Source organism: Psammomys obesus, unplaced genomic scaffold, assembly GCF_907164565.1.
Source record: "Psammomys obesus unplaced genomic scaffold, mPsaObe1.curated_primary_1811, whole genome shotgun sequence".
Taxonomy (NCBI): domain Eukaryota; kingdom Metazoa; phylum Chordata; class Mammalia; order Rodentia; family Muridae; genus Psammomys; species Psammomys obesus.
The window spans coordinates 24,871,957-24,897,091 of NW_026596095.1; the positions used below are offsets into that span (position 1 = coordinate 24,871,957).

The 25,135-nt window shown below is 40.1% G+C and overlaps 2 protein-coding genes and 1 non-coding gene across 6 annotated transcripts in view; 2 read left to right on the top strand and 1 right to left on the bottom strand.

Moving 5' to 3' along the window:
- The window catches only part of Dnajb14 (DnaJ heat shock protein family (Hsp40) member B14), a 49,508-nt gene extending 38,136 nt beyond the window's left edge, over nucleotides 1–11,372 (top strand). The window contains exons 6-9 of the mRNA XM_055628078.1: nucleotides 29–123; nucleotides 837–946; nucleotides 1,438–1,610; nucleotides 3,993–11,372. Coding sequence (XP_055484053.1) covers nucleotides 29–123; nucleotides 837–946; nucleotides 1,438–1,610; nucleotides 3,993–4,117 — 503 coding nt within the window. The 3' untranslated portion in view covers nucleotides 4,118–11,372. The remainder of the gene's footprint in view (nucleotides 1–28; nucleotides 124–836; nucleotides 947–1,437; nucleotides 1,611–3,992) is intronic.
- LOC129692091 (U6 spliceosomal RNA) lies at nucleotides 8,240–8,341 on the bottom strand. Its single transcript, XR_008722620.1, has one exon. It is a non-coding gene; the product is annotated as a U6 spliceosomal RNA (small nuclear RNA).
- A 3,090-nt stretch (nucleotides 11,373–14,462) lies between the features above and the next one.
- Lamtor3 (late endosomal/lysosomal adaptor, MAPK and MTOR activator 3) lies at nucleotides 14,463–24,299 on the top strand. 4 transcript variants are annotated; one of them, XM_055628265.1, is made up of 7 exons: nucleotides 14,463–14,570; nucleotides 14,786–14,831; nucleotides 15,956–15,990; nucleotides 20,888–20,946; nucleotides 22,249–22,382; nucleotides 22,810–22,873; nucleotides 23,458–24,299. In XM_055628265.1, the coding sequence occupies exons 2-7, from the start codon at nucleotides 14,823–14,825 to the stop codon at nucleotides 23,529–23,531; spliced, it is 375 nt and encodes a 124-aa protein (XP_055484240.1). In that variant the 5' UTR covers nucleotides 14,463–14,570; nucleotides 14,786–14,822; the 3' UTR covers nucleotides 23,532–24,299. The 4 variants fall into 4 exon arrangements, with proteins under 4 accessions (XP_055484240.1, XP_055484241.1, XP_055484243.1 ...); XM_055628266.1 differs by having other exon boundaries at nucleotides 14,473–14,556; XM_055628268.1 differs by lacking the exon at nucleotides 14,463–14,570 and adding an exon at nucleotides 14,590–14,599.
- Nucleotides 24,300–25,135: the final 836 nt, after the last annotated feature.

The window sequence follows — 25,135 nt, forward strand, 5'->3', positions numbered from 1 at the left end:
TAACTTAACCTTGTATTTAATTTTCTAGGTAGTGTACATTCATTTTCAAACGGCCGGGCTGCTTACAGCCATCAACATCAGCACCGACACAGTGGGCATGAAAGAGAAGAAGAAAGAGCAGATGTATGTTTATAACGTGATCTCAAAATGACAAATGCCAGTTCAAAATGCAATTAAAATTGTCTAAAAATGGGGCAAGTTGTTTTAGGAAATAATGAGTTTTCTCTTAGCAAGTGTTCAAAAGAGACTCAGAAATCCTGCAAGAATAGTGTAGGTGCGGGAGTAGAGGTCAGGGTAGGGGTGGTAGCAGCATGACCCTTCCGACTTGGTATTACGTGATTCTGACAAAGTATATCTCTATTTTGCATGTTCTGAAGGTGGCTTCTTTTTATTGATCCTGAAAGATTTAGAAATGATGCTGAAAACCCTCAGTTAGAAGTATCTTTGCCTTTGCTTGGTTCTAATGCAGGTATACCTGATTGCCCGTATTCATTAAGTTCCTTGTAGAGAAAGCTGAATGGAAAGGACCCGAGACTAGATGTGAAGAAGCCTGAGACCAGCTCCATCGAGTGTCCGGTCCCCTCACAAACCCAGTCGTCTCTGTGTAGGAAAGGAGGGGCTTCCTCATCTCTAAAATAGGGTCAGATTATATCATTATTTCTCAGGCGCTGGGGCGTCTGTGCTTTAGGAATTAGAACAGAAGGTTGGGTTTATCCAGCAGGTTGGAGAGCCGCCCCTAGATGGCCACAGATGTCCTTCGTACTGATAAGAGTGTGTGGCAGCCGCTGGCTTGCTGGCAGTCCTGATACAATCTGTTGCTCTCTGATCTTTTATAGGGAGGTTTTTCTGTGTTTATCCAGCTGATGCCCATTATTGTATTGATCCTCGTATCGTTGTTAAGCCAATTGATGGTCTCGAATCCTCCTTATTCCTTATATCCCCGATCGTAAGTAGCTAAGCAAGATTTTGCAAAATTTAATTATTGCTATTATTGTTTTTCTCTCCTTGAAGGGTCTTTTGATGCTTTTAAGTGCTTACCGTTTTACAAAACAAAATCTCTAATTTCAAAAGTAGTTAGCATAAGTGATACATTCGTATGATTCTCGATGGTGTGGTGTGCACTTCTGTCCCACGGTGGATAAGGACAAAAGTGCTATGTTTCAATTTGAATGTAATGTAATAGTTAATACACCGACATGAAAGGCAAAAAGGAAAAAAATTGGTCTTAGATGAGTGTCATTAAGTGGGAACTTACTTGAGTGACCAGAAGATAAAGGAACAAAATTTGTGTACTCTGGGGAAAGTGGTTTGAAGCAGTTTTTGAGAATGCTGCTAATACTGCTGTTAACTTTAAATTCCCTTTATTTTTGCTCCTTGATTTGCATAGAAGAATATAGTCTTAATTAAAAGAAGAATGACCATACATTTCTTTTGCAGTGGATCAGGACAAACTATTAAAATGCAGACAGAAAACTTGGGCGTTGTTTATTACGTCAGTAAGGACTTTAAAAGCGAGTATAAAGGATCGCTATTACAAAAGGTAGAAAAGAGCGTGGAAGAGGATTATGTGACTAATATTCGAAATAACTGCTGGAAAGAAAGACAGCAGAGTAAGTCTATCACTTGTTTTTCATATTTTAGAAAAACCTTTAGAGTCTTTGGAATCATTGCTGTAAATTTTCCTACTTAAGGAGTGCTCTGAAATCACCTGGCCTATCCCTGGAATTCAGTACATGAACATGTACAGGCAGCTCCTATATTTGAAACATCTCTCATCCATGGATTCAATCAGTTGTCAATCAAAACTGTGCAGAAAAAGAGCAGTTGTATCTGTGCTGAACACGTGCTGATGTTCTTATCATGTTTTTGTTCTCTAATTCATCCAATATCACAGTTATTTGCGCGACATCGCCACCATTTTTAGATAGCACTTGTTAAGATAGAAGTAACAGACACAGGAGGTGACATGTAGGTTATATGCAAACACAGATGTTTTGTATAAGAGACTTAAGCACCCTATCTTATCTAAGCATCCTATCTTATCTAACTAGTGTCTGGAGATCCTGGAAGCAATGTAATATGTCAATTGAGGGTTGATCGCAATGATTTTTATACATATGGCAAACATAGTAATTGGCTTAGTCCAAGAATGTACTAAATGTTCTTGTCTCACTGTGTGTAACAAACATTTTGTTGAGTAGATTGCCTTACATGATGCTTCCTCTCATCACACATTATCTAGAAGACTAAGTTACTTCTGTCTAAACTAGTTACTTCATCATCATAACGTAAGATTCATTAAGCATTTAGCGTAGTGTCGTGGACCAGTGTTCAGTGTTGGTTATGTGAGAATGTTGACGGACCTAATGCTGTGCAGATCATAACTCCTGTGAGTTCATGAGAGCAGCAATGATGTCATGCCTGGTGGACATCATTCCACAGCCTCCAGCCCTTCCGGCTCTTCATTCCGCCCATGCTCCCTGGGCTTCGGAGGGGATGATAAGAGATGTCTTGTTTAGGGGTGAACCTTCAACAGTCATTTATGCTCATCATTTTAAGCATTTATACGTGTGCAGTAATCACCACCATTGCAAAGGGAAGCTTTCTCTTCACAGCTGACAGCATGTTAATCACGGGATGTAAACAAAGTGTTTAAAGGCAAGTTCATTGTATCAATTCAGCAAAAGAGCCGCACAGCTTCTCCAGTGAGCCTGTGGTCTCCCAGCCATAGGTTTTTGACCAGGTTGACAAGACCAAATGTGAATTCTTTCCTGTGGACTGGACCTCAACTCTGATGAAAAAGTCGTTAGTTAGCCCCATAACAGCCACCGCGCTATTGTATGGCAGGCACACACTGCCTGTCAGATTACTAGACTAGTACCCGGCATCCACACTGAGTAAGACTGCTCATAATAATTTGTCAGCCTGCATAGCTCCTTTGGCACTGTAAAAGCCGGCTGGGAAGAAGTAGGCTTCTATCTCAATTCTAGTTTGATTTTCCTGTATCCAAGCATGTAATACATTCATCCATAAGATCTTATCACCTAGTTCTGGCAGGTGGAATTATGGGTATTTATTCAAGTTGTGTGTATGTAGGGGATGTTTTCACATATATGGGGGGGGGGTATATATATTCCAGATTTTTTGTTGTGTGTGGAAGAACACACAATCCTGGCACTTGGGGTGCTGATGCAGAAGGACCATAAGTTTGAGGCCAGCTTGGGCAAGTTAATGAAATCCATTCTCAAGAAGAAGAAGGAAGTGGAGGAAGAAAAGGAAGAGGCGCTTATTTTAATTTGTGTTCTTTTGTGTGTGTGTTTGTTTTGCTTTGGTTTTGGTTTTTTGAGACAAGGTTTCTCTGTGTAGCCTTCACTATCCTGGACTCTCTTTGTAGACCAGGCTGGCCTCAAACTCACAGAAGTCTGCTTGCCTCTGCCTCCTGAGTGCTGGGATTCCATGTGTGTGCTACCATGCCTGGCTTATTTGTGTTCTTAACTGTTGGAATTATCACAAAAACACAACAAAACACAGCCACTGACAGTCGAGATTCTGGGGGGTATTTTAGAATAGCCTCAGAGGGTATTCTGGAGCAGTGGCTTGGCTCAGGAGTAAAGGAGAAGGCCCCTGAGAGGCAGTGTCAGGGCTCTAGTCTTATTTCCTTTTGAAGTTGGGTTCCATGTGCTAAGTTATATAAAGAAAAAGCCCAATAGGTGGGGTTGTTTTGATCAGAGCATTCAAAGGCAAAGGCAGGAGGATATCTGAGTTCAAGCCATCCTGGTCTATGTAGTGAGCCTCGAGAGAGCCAGGTCTATGTAAAGAGCCTGTCCAAAAGTTTTGTTTTTTTAAATAAAAGTCCTAGTGAAATGGTTTATAGGAATCATACTTGATTCTCTCCTCAGTTAAGAGAAATATATGTATATATCTAAAGTGTTATTTAAATTTAAGCTACCAAGGTGATGTGAATCATTAACTAGCAAACATTCTGTATACAGAAACAGATATGCAGTATGCAGCAAAAGTGTATCGCGATGAGCGGCTGCGGAGGAAGGCAGATGCCCTGAGCATGGACAACTGCAAAGAGCTGGAGCGGCTGACCAGCCTCTACAAGGGGGGATAGGCTGGGCGTCCTGCCTACTTCCTTCAGTGTACTCTGTCTTTTCTGTACATTTCATTTCGCCATGAAGCTGAGGAAGATTTGATTAAAGACTAAGCTGAGTAGCTGATTCCTGAAATCTTGGACTGTTAATGATCTACTGGCTCGTTTCAATAGTAAGAACTGAAAACTAAATATTTTAGTATGCTTCTGCATTTACTTTCACTTTAAAATCTTATATGATTCCTTACAATATCTGGAGAAGATTATCACACCTGTAGCAATTGCCAGTTTTTGTGATTCTCCATTATTCCTTTGCCATGTAAATAGTTTTAGAATGATTTTGTGTATATATGAGCGCTTGTCTTTTATTTAAATTATTTTAGTGTTTAGCTCCATGAGACACTTTGTTCAAGCTGATGGAATGAATGTCTATAACACAATCACATTTCCATTAGGTGTTTGGGTGTGTGGAGTTTAAACAGTGAAGATTTTTCAAAAAAAAATTAAAAGTTTATGTAAAATCTTATATCAATGTAGAAGGAATTGACATTTTTAATATTGTTCTTATATTCCAGAATATGTAATGAGATAAATGAACTGGTGTATACTATCAGTATGCTCTTTAGTTTTATGAATTGCTAAGCCATACATAGGAACGAAATGCTATAGGATAGATTTAAAGAAAATATGATGATAAAATTATGCTAAATGAGTTTTCAATGGTAAGTTGCAGTTATGCCACTCACAATTCCAGGAACTAAAAGTTAGCCCCAAATGTTCGTTTATGTGTCCTTCAAGGCTACTGAGGCTTATGAAGCAAAAGATGGACCTTATTCCCATGGAAATTCAGTTTCATGGAGATAACTACAGCAGGACCCCAAAGCAAACGGATTCTTCTACAAATAAGTAGGAAGAACAAAATGACCACTACACCCAGCTTTGTGCCTTTCCACCTGTGGCTGGCTCACCTGGCAGCATGGCCTGTTGGGACACAGCAGTCCTGAGCAGAGATAGAGCAGCAGCTAGAGCAGTGACTGATTGACAGCAAGTCAGCAGAGCGTGACTCCACCAACCAGGCCACTCCTCAGATCTTTACAATAAGCTCCTTGTAACTCAATCTGTAATATACAGTGGGCACACACAGCGGGGACTTGAAGTCTTGGTGCTTCTTGGGTTTGGCATGGCTTCTGGTCTTGTGTATTTAACAGTAGTGAGGGCCTAATGCCTCTGCTTCGCACAGGTCAAGAATTACAAACACATTTTGACAGTTGTCACACCCCCACCATCCCTTGCTCAAGAGTGAGAATGTCAGGCAGATTGGCTTTGTGCTTTTCCTTAGGGATTTCTTCCTAAACATTGTTGATTTCTGTCCGCTGTTGAACTGTTTAAACCAGTCTCTTGTATTTTGCTATGAGATTCTTCAGTGGAAACACCTGACTATAATAGTGGGTTAAGTTACACACTTTGTCCTAGGAGTCTGGGCAACTCAACCAACCTTCTAGAAATATGCCCTTTTTAGGAGAGCTATGAAGAAAGTAGAGGCTTGTTTTACAGTTCTCAAGTAATGCATTTAATGGGAAACTACTAAAATGCTGTATATCTAGTCATCTTTAATACAGACCTTTTCCTCACAATCTACATATTTTTGTTACTCTAAAAATGGAATCTGAGGAATAACTTCAGAAGACCACGCCCCACAACAGCCGCGTCTATCTCTCCAGCCTGTGTCTAGCAGTTTTGACTGCCTCTGGTGCAGGCTGGCCTGCATGCGCTCACAGAGGCCGGGCCTTGACAGAGAAATTGCTGCTCTTTGCTTGGAATAAACCTGGGCCGAGTTTAGCACCACACTCAGAATTCCAGGGCACTCTCGGCCTGTTCTCCGAGCCTTCTGAGTTCTCTCCTGCTTCCTTCAGCAAATGCCCTGTCTGACCATTAGTCCGAATTAGTGCTTCGTCCACATGAATGGTTTTCCAAGGTTGCACACCTCACGCACAGCTGTTCATATCTTTCATTAGAATCTACTTCAGCTGTCACTTCAGCATTCACTGTGAAGACTTCTGAATTCCACTGAATTATTCTTTTAGTTTCTCTGCATCTTCGTCACCTGCTGATCTTGTTCTCTGGTACAAGATGATGAAGCTTAAAGCTGCCCCTGATCCCTGAGGAGGCTGCCATGCTGCTTTTGTGATTTTTTTTTTTTTTTCTGTGTTTGCTTGTTGCGTCTGTTTTTTTAAAATTTGAATCAGGGTCTATGTAGCCCTGGCTGGCTGGCTGAAACTCAAACTGTAGACCAGGCTGACCTGGAACTCACAGGACTGGCCTGTGCTCCACCACCTCATCCCCCGCCCCCATGCTAGGATTAATGGCATGGGCTCCCACACCCGTGTGGGAGTATTTTCAATCAGAGAAGTACATAGTTTTCCATTTGCCATTAAGATCATGGATCTCATGTTTAGCATCCATTGAAATATCCATTTCAAATTCTCTTGTTTTTAAAACTCTCTGGCAACTAATTTCTTACATTTCTTGTTCATGTAGGTCCATTGCTCTTACTTTTTTAAGTCCAGAGCACTTTCTTTAGGTCTTCATTTTTCTACTTTAGATTTAAAGAATGTCACCTTGTACACATTGTTTCAACTCAGTAACTTTCCTTAGTTGTTCCTTTTCATCTCCAGCCGTATTTGCACTGATCATCTCAGTCTCTTCATCTTTCACCCATCGCTCTTTTAGCATAGCCTTTAACTTGGAACATTCAACCTCAAGCTTTTGGGATTCAGCTCTCAGTCATTCCTGTGATTCCGCAACTGTTTGAAATGGTTTTATTTTGATTATTTTTACATTTATGGTGTGTGTGTGTAAACTAGAATGTGTGTGATTACATGTGTGTGAGCATATGTCTATAAGTGAGTGTATGTGAGTGTAGTGTGTACACATGTGTGAGTTGAATGTGTGTGATCAAGTGTTTGTGTGTGTGTGCGTGTATGTGTGTGTATGTGCCACGGTGCACATGTAGAGTTCAGAGAACAACCTACAGGAGCTAGTTCTCTTTCTATACCTTTTTAAATCTTGTGGATTATGTTCAAGTTGTTAGACTTGTTCAGGAAGGTGTTTTTTTTTTTTTTTAACCACTGAGCCATCTCACCAGCCCTCAGATTGTTTTATAGCTTTTAATTTCATAGATGGTGTCCTCAGAGAGACTTCCCCTCTTCACTATATAGATACAGCTCTTTCTCCCTGGTAACTATGTGTAATTTTTTCATTTTCTCTTTCCTGCTTTTTATGCATTAATCACACAATGGGTTTCATGTGACATTTTCATACACACATATAATACATTTCATCATCTTCACCCCTACAAACCTCTCGTTTCCCTCCTACTCCAGTGCTCTTCTTCCTCTTCCCAGATCGTCCCTCTTCTCAAGTCTTGTTGTTGATGTTGTTGATGCTGATGTTGCTGACATTGATGTTGCTGTTGTTGCTGATGATCCAAAGAGTTTTCCTTATGGTTGCATGGATGGGTATAGGTGAGGGTTATTTACAAGAACGTAGACACTAGTGCCTGCAACCCTAAAGAAAAGTGTGTGTCCCTCCTTCATCAACCACTAACTGCCCCAGATCCTCAGGGAGGCTTAGGGCCTCATGAGCCCTTTCCTCCTCCAGGGCAGGATGTGGACAGGCCCTGTCTTACAGAGACCTTGTGCAGAATCACAATGTGTGATGACTGTGTCATGGCCAGAAGACAGTATTCCACTATCCTTCACCCCTTCTTGTATTATTCTCACCTCATTCTGTAGCATTTTTTGAGCCTCAGAGTGGGTAGTGTTTGATGTTCCACTTATGCTGAACACTCAATTGTCTCATGACTATGGCCAGTGTGAGCTCCACAGCTGCTTCTGCCCACTACATAAAGAAGTTTCTCTGACAAAAGCTGGCTCTAGCACTCACCTATGGACCCGAACACAACAGGCAGTTTGTTGTCTTAATGGAAATCCCTGACGTTTTAAAGCTGTGTCTTCAGTGTGGTCTGTGGTCCTCATGGTTTTACATTTGATAGTCCTGACACACACTGGTCTTATTTTCCACTCTTTTTCTTCAAGTAGTGCACTGTGCCTATTTTTAATTTCTATTTGTCTTTCACTGAATTAAAAATACAGAAGCTTCAAGACTTTTGGTGTCATCCTTGCACAGGGGCTGTGCTAATCTCTACCCTGTTCTGCTGTTAGTACATGTCCTGCAAAAGTGGGCCCATGCCACAGAATTTAAAATGCTTTCTTAAGCCTGTAGAATAAGTCACTTAAACATGTAGCATTCTAATTAACCTTGAAAGCTCATATCTATCAGACAATTTGTAGAAATTTGAAAGTTTTTAATGTATTTTTTCCAGTTTTAGTGGGAAATTTACACTAGTGTGATTGATATTTACAGGAACCAAACCTTCTTAAATCCCACCTCTAAAGGGATAGAGAGGCTAGGTCAGGTTATTAGATTGAGAGAAATTAACACAGCATGAAGTCATACATGGCTTTTTACAGTATTATGTTTCAGGTTTGTTGCTGCATCCCATTACATTTATGACATTTATTAAATTAAATTAAACAATTGTTAGATTAAACAAAACTTGGAAATAGCTGTGGGAGTGGTTGGTTGAGTGCCTGGCATCTTAAGCTACATATAAAGGTGTCATTAGATGACTTCAGCTGAAAGATTTTTGGTTTTGCTGCTTACTCTTGTAGTAAAAACCTCAATATTTTCCTGTCTTATTTTTAGCTACATAGAGTTTTTAAATTTCATTTGATCACTTTCATATTTACCCAGTGGCTCTTTATCTTTCCATATCAACTAGGTTTCTCAATTTTTTTGTAGGCTTGGAAACAATAATTGACATTTTATCCCTTTATACATAGAGAAACACACACACTGTGAAAGGAAAGGAAACAGCACATTTCCCCCTTTCAATTCCCTCATTACTGAATGCATTTTTATTAGTTATTGAGCCATCGCTAAGTCTTAGGATTTTTTTTTTTGACCAAATAGATTAATACTGAGAAATCTCAAGTTTTCCATCTAACGGGTGGAAATAACATTTTAAGACTTGCTTTAATTTCATAATCACTATATGCTTATTTATGATTTTTAATACTTGGCAAGGAATATTAAGGTCCTTAAAATATAAAGTGTGTGTGTGTGTGTGTGTGTGTGTGTGTGTGTGTGTGTGTGTGTACCAGTGCATTAAAGTACTGTTTTGTGTCAGCTCAGGTGTTCATGAGAACAGGAGTATGTAATGCCGGCCCTTAATTTCAAATGCACTTTTATGCTTAGTTTTTCTTACTGTTAAACTTTTACACTGATATGTAAAATAAAAAGAAATAACTTTTGATTCTCTTTATCTTTATTAATAATATTTGAAATGCAGCTATTTAACACATGATATGGTTGCTACTGTGTTTTCAGATATTTCATTAAAAAAAAAACACCCACTTTTTAAAGCAGTGAAACATTACTTGGTGGACTAGAGGGCCTAATGAGCCATCTTTTCAATTAGGCAAGCATTCTAACAAAGGACCAAATGGTCTAAAAGAGGAATGAGTGTCTTTATTTAACTTCTCCACATGAAGCTCGAGCATAGTCTATCTTTTTATTGAGTGAGGCAAATTGAAAGGAAATCTCTAACACCTTTTATTGTCTGAATAGAAAAAAGTATCAAAATGAACAGCCTGAATCAGTCATGAAATAGCTAAAAACCCTTGTCCAGCAACCATAACAGAGTATGTAAAGTCCTTAAAATTCTCTGTAAACCAAGGAAGATGAAAGAATAGCCTGACAAATCATCTCCACTTTCCCCTCTAAAATACAGTTTTTCATTACAAATGGGAGCCAGGCATGGTTACTCATACATGTAGCCCCAACACTTAGGAGGCCAAGTGAGGCAGGGGAATTATGGATTTCAGCCTGCCCTGGGGACCTTGTAAGATTCTGTCCCAAATACAATAAAAAAATAAAAACAAAAGTAGAGAGAACCAGGTTATTCAAGCAGTTCTTGCAAACCTTTAATAATCTGTAGGCATTACAGCTCTGAATCTGGGTTCCCCTTTTGGTTTCATTTCTATAAGACAGATACTTTCATATAAATGGAAACATTTTTTTTCCTCAAACCAGTTATTCGACATGCTCCTTATATTAAGGATTATATAACCACGTGTTTGTAAATGCCCTCTGTGTAACTTTTTTCCTATTATATGGTTCTTTTTCAGTTAATTTAATCTTCTGCTGGTGTAGGGGCCAATAGATTTGTGAATATTCTGTGGATGTGTCCATGTATACATGTATATATAAAAATGTATATATTTTCCATCTAATACCTCAGATGTGTGATTGTTTAATAAGTACCATATTGTTTGCACAGTGCAGGGCTTCCATTAGTAGGTTCTTATTTCAAAATTTGATCATTAGTCAATAGAATTTTATTGGTGTGAAATCTCTCAGTTGATCTCTACGTTTTAATGCACATTCCTATTGGAAGGCCCGCATGCCATCTAAAATGGTATTTTTCTGAGTCTGGTAACCCAGAAGTGGTCCTTGAAATGACCTGGTCTAATAAGTTATTAAAACTTGGGGTGACTGGTTGCTGAGATGTGTCATAACTGCAAAGAGGTGACAGACACCTGATGCAAGTGCCAGCAAGTCTTGCTGGTTTCACTGTAAGATTATGCTTAGCCTTTCCAGGGTAACGTTCACATAGGAGCGGACTTTGAGTGACACCATAGCCTTTCATCATTACCTTCAAAATTAATTGGTTTTTGGTTGGGTGACTACAGTAAGAGACATTTGGTATTTGTAATTTATTTGTATTAAGAAGTGCTTCATCTTTGCTTTATTTCTGGTCTTTAGATTGCTGTGTAAGACCTTCCATTTAAAGATTTGGGTTTTGTTGTTATTGTTTTGTGTTTTAAGCTACAGGTATTTTCTAAGGTGTGACATAGGTTTTCAAGGTTTGGTGAGATTTTAATGGAAGCCTTGTGTGTGTAAAATGAAGTGCTATTGGTAAAGGCGATCTCCGGTAGTGCATTCAAGATCACATAATTAGGTTTAAAAACAAAAGGTCTGATTTGTAAAAATTTAATATTATATCAGACTTATATAAGATTTCGTGTGAGAACTCTTAAGCTGCTTTTGATTTTTAATGGATGTTCTAATGAATGATTTACAAATTTTTGTCTCAGTCTCTGTAATTTATCTCAGCATATTAATAAAAAGAAGGGATGTTCTCACCATAAAAGGCTTGTCTTCATTATACTTTATCTTTTTTCTTTTCTTTTTCTTTTTAAGACAGCATTTCACTATATAGCTCTCGCTGTCTTGGAATTCACTATGTAGACCAGTTGGCCTGGAACTCATAGAGATCTGCCTGCTTCTGCCTCCCATGGGCTGGGATTAAAGAAAGGCATGTGCCACCGTGCCCAGCAGATTTTATCCTCTTGATATGCTCATTCATTTAACCATTCAACAAATGTATGAACTGAATACATCCCTGCTGTGTCACAGGTAATGAAGTAGAAGCTGGGAATTATTCACTGATTAAGGCAAAGCTCTAAGTGTAAATGTAATCAAGGAAACATTATATAAACATTATATATTATATAAAATAACTAATTTTAATTTATATAAATTTGAGACAATCACAAATTACAGAGAGAACATTTATCTAGAGTACCCAAAGTATTCTGGAAATGTCAAGGAAGATTTCACTGAAAGAGTAAACTTAAGCTAAAACCCAAAAGATGAAACCCATCAACATTCTAGCATGTAATGAGGAGGAGGTCACGAGCCCCACCTGTAACGGAAAAGCTATCGTTGATTGATGGCTTTTGAGAGAAGGAGTGCCAATTTTCCTTAAGGGTGGTCCCTGGTGACCACACCCTATTGGTTAATTCTACAGGCCCAGAAGTAGATGAGCAGCACAAACTGGACTTGATGGGTTACTAAGGGGGGTTGGGGTGGGGTGGGGACATGGGAGCAGACCTGGGGGAAGTAAGGGCAGAGGAGTTAGGGAGGTGGATTAAATATGATTAAAATACATTGCACAGAAGTCTCAAAGAATAAAAGTATTAAAACTTTATGAAAATAAACTTGTGTGATGATTTAGAATAAGAATTCCCAAGTAGGTGAGAGACTTAAGATAGGGTACTAATCTTCAGAAGATGATATACAAATCATGGTGCTGGTATTATACGTTAGTTGTAAAAAAAAACTTGGATTTTTAAGGAGGGACATAGCATCAGATTTGGGTTCTTAAGAGTGTAATTGAAGGCCACAGTGATCTGTTCCTAACAAGTTGTCGAGCAGCTGATGATGTTTGCTTCTGTTGAGTTTTGTTTGCTGTCATTAAGTGTAGTGTCATTGGTGTAGTGTGGCTCTTCAGTATCTCCCAAAGGTTTATATGGCAAAACTTGAGCACTTGTCTCCCTGTATGCCTACATTGTGATGTGCTAGTAGAAAGTAATGATACCTATCAGTCATGAACAGAAGCTTCTAAACCTAAGTCAAAGCTAAGTTGACTATTACACTGATTGACAGGAAGCTGAGTAACACAGGTGGGGGTTGATTTAGTCTCACTGAACAGAAGTAATGGCTTCAATCAAGAACTTGAAGGCATACCTGCAAAAGTCACTGTTAGAGAAGACAGGGTACAAGGGAAGACGTCAATAAATGACTGTTCACCTACAGAGTCATGATTTCAATACAACTAAAAGGAGAAACAGGCGCATTGGCGTTCTGAGCCTCTGAGTTGGAGCACAGACAGGAAAGAATGTCCAACTTTCAGTAAGCAAGAGAAAACGAAGACAGAACACAGATGAAAAGTGTAGGTCCAGAATAAATTCTCCTGGCATTGTTGAAGCAATAACACTTCAGTAAACAAACAAACATGCCATCACTTGATGAGTTAGGAGACTCACAGAGAATGGGGCCCTGAGTGTGTTATACAGTATCTCATAGGGCTGGGTGTGTTGGCTAGCCTTTTAAAAGTCCCAGAACTCAGGAAGCAAAGGAAGTTGGATTTCAGTGAGGTTGAGGCCAGCTTGGTCTACATAGGAAATTCTAGGTCATCCGGGTATACAGTGAGACCCTGTCAAATATTTATGTGCATTGGCGTTTTGCCTGTATGTATGTCCATGTGAAGGTGTCAGATCCCCTGGAATTGGAGTCACAGACAACTGTGTGCTGCCGTGTGATTGCTGGGATTTGAACCTGGGTCCTCTGGAAGAACAGTCAGTGCTCTTAACCACTGAGTTCTCTCTCCAACCCAAATAATTTTTTAATTGAAGGCTTTAAATAGTGGAAAGGAAGTGACTTTTAAAAATGCCCCTTTCAATTTCTCATGTCAGTTGTAACAGTCTGAAATGACTAGAAGGACATCATTTGTTGAGCTGAGGATTTAACATTTTCATCCTCTCGGACAACTGTAGGTAATAAGTAGATGAGATTTCCACCATGTCTTTGGGTGTTGGCGCCCCTAATTTTAGGGGTTGGAAATAAAGATTAGGTACGTATTCTCTTAGATCCTACGGTTTTTTGTTTGTTTGGTTGGTTTTTACAAGGTACCTTACTGTTAAGAACACACGAGGTTTAAAAAAAAAAAAAATCTGCAGCACAAGGCAATCAACTTCAGTTCCCGAAGCTCAGGCAGTCAGCCACTGGGGTGTATTTTGGTTCCAGGTGATTTCCATTTGTTCCGGGGTCTCTACTGGAGTCGCCCTCAGTGCAGCCCTCTGCCACAAAGAATTATCAGAGCGTCAGCAGTTGAGAAACACTGGGCCTAGGCTGTTAGAGAGGCCTCCCTTCTGCAAAGCATTCCAGCCTTCCCCTTACAGTAGGCTTTTTCGAATGTACAAACACCATACAAAAGATAGAAGACGCAACCAGTGCATGCATGTTGAAAACAGGCTTGGCAAACGAGCCCACAGCCGCAGGGCTCCTGCACTGGCTCTAGGCAAGAACTCAAGTAAAGAGCTCATAGGGGAGCACCATAGGAAACTGAGGGGACCGGATAATGGGGTCGTCTAGGGACCTGGGACTTGGAAGGAATAGGCTGTTCAGCTCGTGCTAAGTGTCTCCATTCGCAAGAAAAGATTCAGATAACGGGTCTGGAAAAGGCGCACGCGTACTCCACACGGGAACGTCTCCAGCGGGGAGCGCGTTGGGTGGAAAGCTCGGCGCGGGGCCCCCGGCGTCGCTTCGCACAGCGCGCAGGAGCAGAACCAACCCGGGGCTGGGCGGCCGCGCGCGCAGTTTCCGCCGGGCTTGCCCGGAACTTCGGGACGGGAGGGAGCGGAGGGCGTAGCAAGTGCTTCCGGGGGCGCCGCGGAGGTCACGAGTCATGTGACAGCGGCTTGACAGGCGGCTCCGGAGAGGCGACTGGACTGCGGGGACACCCCGGCAGGTCGCCCCAGGCTGGAGCGCGCGTGCGTCTGCAGAGGTCGCCCCTTCTCCCGGCGCGGGGACAGGGTGGGCGGGCGGAGGTGTGGGCCGTGCGGGCTGGCCACCCGGCAGGGTGCTAGGGACCCCCTCACCCCTTTGATGGAGAGCCAGAACTGTCGCCTGGCCCTGGCGTAGGTGGATCTCGTGATGCTGGGGCTGGGGTGGGTGAATAAGCCCGGGGTGCGGGGAGAGTCACGGACGTTTCCCTTACAGGCGTGGAGACTGATCCTGCGAGAGAAAGGGGTTCATCATGGCGGATGTGAGTTGACACTCCTTCCCGAGAGAAAGGGGATGTGGGAGGTTTGCATGAAGCTACTGACTGGGGGTGGTGACTGGGGCTAGAGATTTGTTCCTTCCTCAGCTCCGTCCCTCTACTAATTGAGAATGACTTGCAGGTGTCCTGAGTTTCTCTCTGGAACGGTTGTAGTGGAGTCACTAGGGTGCCTTAGCCTGAGACAACTATATTCTTCCCTCTTGCTAATCTTATGGGGCCGTGCAAGAACCCTGTGTAGTTAACATTTGAAATTCTAAAGGATGGCTAACTGCCTTTCCCGTCTGTGCCCGTTCCGTAGGACAGTGCTCTGAATCTATTCCCACTAAATGCTCATGATGTCTCGTTAGGGTCAGTGTTGCAATCTAAAAGGATTTCTAACTGGTGCCCTTTGGCAACCTGTGTTCCGGTTTTGTGTGTCTGTTTAAGATGAGAGCAAAAGTAAGTTCGTGGTGATAGCATGGGGGGGAAAATGCTCATTCAGGTTTGGAGATAGAGGTGCAAAACAGCACACGTTTAGTGGGGGAGGTCGTAGTTGGTACCTGAAGTGTCATTGAATGTTTCCAGATGAGTGTGAAATGAGACAAGGTATAGTGCTGTTCCCTTAGCTCTAACCATGTTCCATGTCAAATACTTCACATTGTCATTATCGTTGTCGGGAAACTGAACTTTAGAGCAGTTTATGTAACTGACTTAGGATCATTAAGAACGATTATGGAGACTCTGTATTGACATGGAAAGAGATTTATAGACTACCCCGAAGTAAATACATCAGCATCAGGCTGTAAATTATCACGAAACACATGATCTCGGTCTACGGCAAATGTGTATTTGTGTTTCCCAATAGAAAGTACATTATCATATATACCTTACTACAACTCTACAGCATTTTTATGATGTCGGGTCTGTGATTATCCCTATATACATGTAATGAAACATATAATGAAACTGAGGCCTAGTAAAAAGATTAGAAGATTAGTTAACTTCTTCCAAAGTGTACCAACTAAAGATGAAACACTGGTTACAAAAGGTGACTTCGTGTCCTTTAAAGGCGGATATGGACAGGACTCGAAAAGCATACTCTAATACATTTAAAAATTATTCTCTTTCAGGATCTAAAGAGATTCCTATACAAAAAATTACCAAGGTAAGAAATTATTAGTTTGTTTCTGGATAAATTCGGGGTAACACGTTAATCTTTCAAAGTATTTTGTTCCTCCTTTTTAAATTAGTATTTTACATATGTCTTGGTAATTACTTAACACATTTAAATACATGACTAACCCCAAGTATCCTAACTAATGATTTGAGTTTATAGATAAAGAGCATGAATCTAGAGGTGCCGTATGACCTGTTTATGGTTCAGTAGGAAGCAGATGCTGGAGCCAGAGCTTAGACCTCTTGCCACTTTCAAGTTTGGTTTTTTAAACACACTATCATAGTTGTTTATTGGATTATTGTTTAAAGTTCTTAAGTAGATTCAAGAAAAAGATTAAAAACTTACCATTATGTTTAATGTTATTATTGGGACCCAGTTTCTGGGTCAACATAATCCAGAAGTGCTGGACTCAGACAGCAGTTCATGCCTGAGACATCAAACAGTCTTCTTCTGCCTCCACACTGAGCTGTGCTGTGCCCTTTGACAAAGGCCCAGGTGTTGAGGTTAGCAAATTTCTTTCTACATATTTTACTAATCTAGAGATTTTCTCACTTGAACTCATTAAAACTGACCGTTAGTTTAATGTAAAAAGATGTCTTTGTTGGCAAGCACCTCTTTTGTCTACATTCATAACTGTTTACAGATACCTGAAAATTTGTGTTTATTCAGGAAGAGATAAGAGGGAAGGAAAGAATGACCTGGGTCTTGTTTTCACATTCCAGAACAAAGCAGTCAGATTGGATCAAACAGCCTTGAGGCCATCTAGCAGAATATTCTATGAAGCCCTTTCTCTTAGCTCCCCACTCTAAAGTTTTGAGTGGTTGTATGTGGATATCACTTTGTTTCTGTAGGCTGGAAAAATTAACATTCAGTCAGACTTGCTTGAATACTGGCTTAGCTTGTACTCTGATTATAGGTCAGTGGACATTAATGACAGTGTGTTCTGGTTTTGATTTATATGTTGTATTTTACGTATTCATGAAGAAAACCCTATTGGTGTGTTAAGTGAAATAATGACTATCATCGGTTTTATGTTAATGTAATCTTTAAATTAATTTTAATTCACTTCCTCTTAATAAAATGGCAAATTATAGAGACCAGCTGCTGGTTCTTTTTTACACAAAAAGGCAACATGACAGGCAGTTCTAGCTTTGCATGGTAGGTAATGAATGGCAATAGAAGCAATAGACCAGGCTAAAACCTGGCAGGGGAGCAGGCTAGCATGATGGAGTGTTAGTGATTAAGGGGGAAAATAAGAGTTGCGTTGTAACCTTATAACTTTTCAAAACATTTAAATTGTTCATATTGTTGATTACAAAAATCTTGGGAAATGCAGACTGTCCTTATTTGCTTTCTATTGCTATAATAAAACACTGACTAAAAGCAACATGAGGAGAACGAGCTTTTTTCATCTTACAGATTACAGTTCATCAGGAAAGGTCAGGGCAGAAACTGAAGCAGAAGCCCATGGAGGAATGTTGCTTACTGGCTTGCCTCTCCATGGCTTACTCAGCTTGCATCCCCCTTCTTCCAGCCCTAGGACAGGGTTTCTCTGTGTAGTCTTGGCTGTCATGGACTCTCTTTGTAGACTAGGCTGGCCTCAGACTAACAGAGATCTGTCTGCCTCTGCTTCCCTGAGTGCTGGGATAACAGACATGCACCACCACGCCTAGCTCAGCTTTCATTTTTATACAACTCTACACCACCTGCCCTGGGGTGGTGCTACCCACCATAGGCTCAGACCTTCTACAGCAATCCTTAAGCAAGAAAATGCCCTGCAGACTCACCTACAGGCTAGTCGATGGAGGAGGCATGCTCTCAGTTGAGAGTTCCTCTTTTCAGAACACCCTACTCTGTATCAACTTGACAAAAGAAAACTAACTAGCACAAAAACAAATACAGTACCTAGTATTTGCTTAGGACACAAAAACATTAAATACATTGTGGAAGTGAGCTGGGCATGGTGGATAAGCATTTGAAAGGCGACAGAAGTTCAAAGCCAGCCTGGGCTACATGAGATTCTGTAAAACAAGGATGGTTAGATGGCTCAGTGGTTAAAGGGCAGTGCTGTAAAGACTGAGGTGGAGAGTGTGCCATGCATGGCTGAAGTATAGAGCCAACACCACACATACGATAAATAAGAATATTTGAAACAGCAGCTAAAAGCAAAGGAAACATTGATTCATCAAGAGTCATTTCAAGGAGCTTCTGTTTTTTTCATGTCTCTAGAGAAGGAACAGGCATCTTTTCTATTCTGTGTTTCACAAATTGATGTGCTTCATCTTTGATGAGCTTTACATGTTTCATCCTTTGTGTTTTCCATGCTGTGAAATCCTAGAGGTTTCCTTTGATGTGTTTGTTGTAATGCTTTTATCCAGTTGCTCTCCTTATTCATGTCAGTAAATTCACCTCCAGTGAGTACCCGTGACTTTCTATCTGAGCTTTAATGGTGACCGTAATTAGTTGAAAGTAAATGTTTGTTTTCTTTTTGAACTCTGACAATTTTACCTTTAACCAAACAGAAAGCACCATATGGTAGGGCTCATACAAGACATATGTGCAATTTAAGAATATCATAAAGATACCCTGGGAAAGTATCTCAGTAACAGAGTATTTGCCTCACACTTGGAAGGTCCCATGTTTGATCTGCAGCACTTCCAAAGAGGCAAGAATATTAGTCATAGCATATTAGCAGGGAAGGGACTAGTGCCAATTTTCATAAGGACTGAGACCATTCTGATTCATATTTGCAGATCATCTCTTGAAAGTGGGTTTATTATACATTAGGAACAAAAAAACAGAGGCTGGAGAGCTGGCTCAGAGGTTAAGAGCACTGGTTGATCTTCTACAGGTCCTGAGTTCAGTTCCCAGCAACCACATGGTGGCTCCCAACCATCTATAATGAGATCTGGTGCCCTCTTCTGGCATTCAGGTGTACAGCAGGCAGAATATTGTATCCATAATAAAATAAAGAAATCTTCAAAAGAAAAGGAACAAAAAGAAAGAAGCAGTAGCACTGTGAACGCTGATTTGTTGCTAACTGTGTGGGTTTGATGGGTTGGTGCAGTCTTGTATGTTCCCTTTTAAATTTTTATTTCTGTGTAGGGGTATTTTGTATGCATGTGTGTCTCTGCACCATGTCACGGCTGGTGTCTGTGGAGGCCAGAAGAGGGTGTCCTGGCACTGGAGTTCCAGGTGGTTATAAGCCAACATGTTTGTGCTGGGAATCGAACCTAGGTTCTTTGGAAGAACATCAGCCCTCAACCACTGAGACATATCTCCAGCTTCACTAATCTCTGGTTTTTAACTGCTTTATTTCTGTACTTAAGACAGTCAGGTAGCTCTAGGTAGCAATAAAATGGGCTTTTATTCTCTTAAATGTTGCTCTTGGGTTTGTATTTGAAAATCTAGATGGGACACCTGTTCCCCCTGCCAAAAAAACCAAAAAAACAAAAACAAAAACAACAACTCAGGTTTTCCGTATTTTACAATAGCAATATTTTCTAACTATATGAAAACAGTTTGGTTCCTGCCTTTCGTGGGAGCCTTGCAAGGGTGGCGGGTAAAGTGCCAAGGCCTGGTGCCGGCCGCAAGGACTTAGCTACACCGCCAGCCCCGGACGATGTCCTCAGTACTAACATAACAGTTTTTAGAATGAAAAAAGTTAGTAAGCTTTAGACTTTTGCTGATTAATTAAATTTATTTTTTATAACTGTGTCTGTTGAGGGTTCAACAATTATTAGTAAAATCTATTCAAACCACTCTTCGTTGTGTATGGAATTGAAAACAGCTTTTATGTTTGTGACCTAGAATGTAGTTGTTCTGTATTCTTAGGCATGTGCCTCTGTGGATTTGTAATCCATTAAAAGGAACATCCTACTTTATAACAGCCTCTTTTGGTGCATTAGTTACTATTTAAATTAATTACTGTGGAAATTAGAAAAACTTGTGCTGTACAGATTTTTCTAAACATTTTTTATAACATATTGAGCACCTGTCTTTCAATTTGTTTTTTTTTTTGGGGGGGGGTTGTTTGTTTGTTTGAGTAGACAATATACTCACAAAACTCAAGATTCCAACGCTTCCTATGTCACATAGTTCTGCTGGTGGAAGCATCTGGTGTCAGAGGTATTTATGTACGTAGAAAAAGACACAGATGTGAGTGCACTTTGTGTGTGCAACATACAAGCACACATAAGGCTTGCTTACACATTTTACACGTTTGTTGCTTAAGGTACATTTTTCACAGCTGGAGGGTTTTTTGTTATATATATATATATATATATATATATATATATAACTTTGAGGGACTACATAGATGGTCCAGTAGTTAAGAACACTTCCTGCTCTTGTAAAAGACACGGGTGGGGTCAGTTCTCAGTACCCTTGTTGGGTGATTCACAACCACTACAACTCCAGTTCCAGGGAATTTGACGATCTCTTCTGGCCTAGGAAGGCACCTTCATGATTATGGTACATATACAAGTAGGCACACGTGTTTTTGTTTGTTTGTTTTCTTTTTAATTAATGAGGCTGGGCAGTGGTGGCACACACTTTTAATCCGAGCAAGTGTAAGTTTGGGTCCTCAGAACGTGAATGAAGTCACGTTCCTATACAGAAATGGAAGGTGGGAACCGGAGAATCCTTGGAAGCTCATGGCCAGCTGTTCTGGCATATAAAGTGGCAGACAAGAGACCTGAGACTGTCCTCTGACTTCCGCATGCACACCGTCATGCTCACCCCATATGCATATATATATATATATATATATATATATATATATATATATATATATATGCTTGAAAATTATCTACCATAAGTCTGAAGTACATGTTTGTAGAATTAAAAATGATTTTTTTTAATACTGAATTTTGTTTTCTTGTAGCGTTGAAGGGCTCCATGCAATTGTTGTGTCAGATAGAGATGGGGTGCCTGTTATTAAAGGTAAAGCTGAGTACTTGATGATTATGGTGCATTTACTTTTGACAACAAAGTTTTGTATTTAAATAATTAAAAATATATAAAGCTTATTTCAACAAACTGGAAAGACTGTTGTAGTTGTTTGAGGACGCGTGCACTTTGTTGGGGACTTGGTATGGAACCTATGGTGACCCACAGGTAACATCTGGAATTTCTGTGTGCACTTACCATGGGCTTGGTTGCCCACTGAAGATGCTTAGGGTATAATGCAAGCCATTAACTGTATCTTCAGTGTTGAAAGTGAGTGTGCAAGGCAGGCAGTCAACCCCTCAACCACATCACTAGCTCAACTTGATTGTTTTTAATATTCTGTGGTTATTTTTGCTTCTTTACTAGCAATACATTTCTTAAAACTTTAATGTAATGGTTACTTTAGCTACTCAGAAGTTTTTTAAAAAAATATGTCTGTATGAATTCCTGAGCATTTTATGCATGCATGCAGTGTGTTTTGATCATATTCACTGGCACCTCCAAGCCCACCCAACATGGTTTTGACTGTTCTCAGCTTTTTATAAAATGTCTGTTTGCTGTAACAGAGCCAGTGTGAACTCAGATCATGTACTGCTTGTTTTTCTGGTGTCATCAAGGTGGCGTTGCTAGTTTCACTTACCAAAGATTGAACAACATCTTACGTATTTTGTTTAAAATTTCTTTTCCACATCAGGACAAACATATCAGGCAATTTTATACATTAGGATTAAAATACACTTCAGACATCACCGGTTTAGTTTTCCATGTTATACATTACATGATTATGTGCAGAGAGCACACTATCTGTCCAGAGCTGTGCACTCAGTTGGTGACAAGACATGATAAATTTAGTGTGTCACCCACCACACAGCATGGGCAGCTATGAGCAGATCACCTCCCTTTTCTCACCCCTGTTAAGAGGGCTCGGGTGATTCTCCAGCTGAAACTCCATACTAGGCTGATGCAGTTAGCACTAGTACTGCTCTTGGGGGTTTTATGAGAGCAAAAAACTTTGTAGCTATTTCCATTTTATTTCAGCATAGTCTCAGGTGACCACAGTATTCACTTTATTACACGTAAGTCAGCATTCCTTCCCTTAGTATTTTATGATCACTGAACTTCTGCTTAAGCAATCTTCACCACCCAAATTGATGAGGCCCAGTTGGTGCTAGGGTTTTCAAGACGGTAAATGCATGTTTGTGCCTAGGCTTTTATGGGTTTATGGTTTTTAAAAAGTTGCTGTTAAACTCTTCCCACTGTACTCTATGTAATTTTTATGTAATTGTTCCTTCCCAGTGGCTAACGACAATGCTCCAGAGCATGCCCTGCGGCCTGGCTTCTTATCCACATTTGCTCTTGCAACGGACCAAGGCAGCAAACTTGGTCTTTCCAAAAATAAAAGCATCATCTGCTACTATAATACCTATCAGGTCAGTATATTCAGTGTATAGCTACCGAATGCTTCACTGATCTCACCCGTCATTCTTATATCTTTTGTATAGATTGTTTTTGGTAAAAGTCTAAATTTTAATATGAGGGGGATAGAATTTTTTAAAATTTAGCCTTAAAATTGCTTAATGTTAAAAGTAACCTTTTAAAAATCTTTTTATACCAGGGAATAATTATTATGGAGAAGTTCTTAAAACTTTAAATAAAAAGAGTTTGTTATCCTATAAAGTGTGCATTAGATCACTGTTAATTCCAGTAGATGGTGCCATTAGCTTGCACACCTGCGATTTCTCAACACACCTCCTCTGTCATAACAGGTAAACACTTGCCGTGACAGTTCAGTGGTCAGCTGTTTAAACTTGTTGTTCACCATGCACCATTACTATTTAGAGCTTATTTTTCTTTCAGGTGGTTCAGTTCAATCGTTTACCTCTGGTGGTGAGTTTCATAGCCAGCAGTAATGCTAACACAGGTATGTTAGAAGTGTTGCAAATGCAGATTTTAATTCTTCCTAGTACCATGCCTATGCAGCATGCTAGACTAGGAATGACAGCCATGCAGTGGGAAAACCTGCATGTGTAGCTCAGCTTCATCATCATTTTCTCTTGAACTGGAGTCCTAGGTCCCATATCTGCATATTTGGGCCTTGTCTCCATTTCACAGGGTCATTTTCAGCTGCACATGAGGTGGAGCAAGACATTGATTATTTGCACTAGGAACTAGTATTTCAATGTTGCATTTTGTGTGCTGTCCATTGCTCACTTTAAAGCAGCCCATGAAAAGGAAAGGTTACAGAACATAAACTCAACATTACACATACTGGATGCTGAACATGGCTTAATGCTGTAGATGAGTCAGTTAAATTACAATGTTGAGATTTTGAATCCGATTAGAAAAGTTGAATGTGATTGAGAATTTAGAGATAGTTTCTCAGTTTCTTTTCTGTTGCTGTGGTGAAATACTCTGACAAAAGCAACAGGAGGAGAAACAGTTTATTTTAGCTCAGAGTTCATAAGATAATTTTCTAACATTCTAATTTTTTTAACTTTCTTTTAGGACTTATTGTCAGCCTAGAAAAGGAGCTGGCTCCGTTATTTGAAGAACTGATAAAAGTTGTGGAAGTGTCTTAATCTAATAGTGGTTTTGATGTACACCTTTTCTTCATTGCAACAACACTGTACCAGTCCAGCAACCTTCAGACCACAGTAGTACTTATCTATGAATTCAAAGGGCCGCTTTTCCACCTTACATTAAAGAAGAGCCTATCCCTGTAATTTATAGACAGATCAATTGTTATATTTATGTGTATAAAATCTTTTCTTACTTAGTGAGATCTGGAAACACCACAGAAATGGTTCATTCTATTGCAGCTCCCATGGAGTTAGTGCAGGTGACAGATAATGAGTGGTATTCTGTCCAGTGCATCAGGGTCAGGAAGGTACAAATGCCCTTGAGCCAGCAAGCACACCTGCTGTACACTGCTCCCACTCCACAAGCCACAGACCCTTATACTGAGAATAATAATGAGGACGTATTTTTCTGAAGATCATATTTTATTTCTTTGCATTGAGTATGAGGAAGATGAAATGGCTTAGTAAAAATAATAACGTAAGTACAATCACTAACTTTCTTCTGTATCTGATCTCAGTGTAGATGAGTGTTACTAATGGATTTGATTCTTCCCTGAGGGTGCTGCTCTTCAGTGAGAATGGAAATCACTGCTTTTGATTTGTCTTCTACTCTTTCTGTAACAGTGCTTTAATGATTGTGTTCTTTATACAGTTGAAATGCCATGTTACCGAGTTCTGTTTCCAATATCAGTATGTATATAAAAATGACAAGTATAGCCATTTTTCATATATGAGTATAAATAAAATGATATTTTTAAAAATACAGAATGAATTTTGTATGGGCCTCTTTTTTCAGACATTGAAAAGTTTAATGGACATAATTCTGTCCTTCAGCCCCATGAATAAGCAGTGAATAATTCTTCTAGGGATTGTATTAGAGATTGTTGTACCTAGTATAAACTGTCAAAAAAAACCAAAAACAAACAAACAAAAAAACTTAAACATGAGCCTGACCGAATCACCAGAAAGAGGTTATCTCCGCTTAAATGGCTTAGAGGCTCAGGAGTGGATCAGCCACTCAAGTCTAGCTCTCCTTGTTCGTTTGTCACTGGGGTGGTTCAGTGCACACCTAATGCTGTGTGCCAGTCTCCAGCGCTCTTGCACAGCTGTACACATGACTGTCTGCCCAGGGTACAGCCTTTCACATGGAGTAAGTGCAGGTGCTGTCCTTAGATTCCGCATGAGCCAGTTGGTGAGCACCTGCCGCTTTTCCTTCCCCTCCTCTCCCAGTACAATATGAAATGCAATGGGAGTAAAAGAAGTGGGCATATGAAGTGCTATGAGAGAGACAGAAAGCACTGCAGAGCCACAAAGTAGGGCTCCTTAAAGCAGACAACAAAAGAGTAGGAGAGAAAGTTTTATTGTCTTTAGGGGGCTCTAAACTGTTAATGAACTATGATATACACCCATTAAGATTCAGAATTCTCATTGAGTTGCCACTTAATAATGCCTACAAAATTCTTGCCAGTGATGTGGTGCATGAAACAGAAATGTAATAATAGAATAAAATAGCAAATTTAATTGTGTAATTAGCCAGGATAATTGGGAGGCTGAGCAGAAGAATGGCAAGTTTGAGGCCAGCATGGACAACCGAATGACTTTCT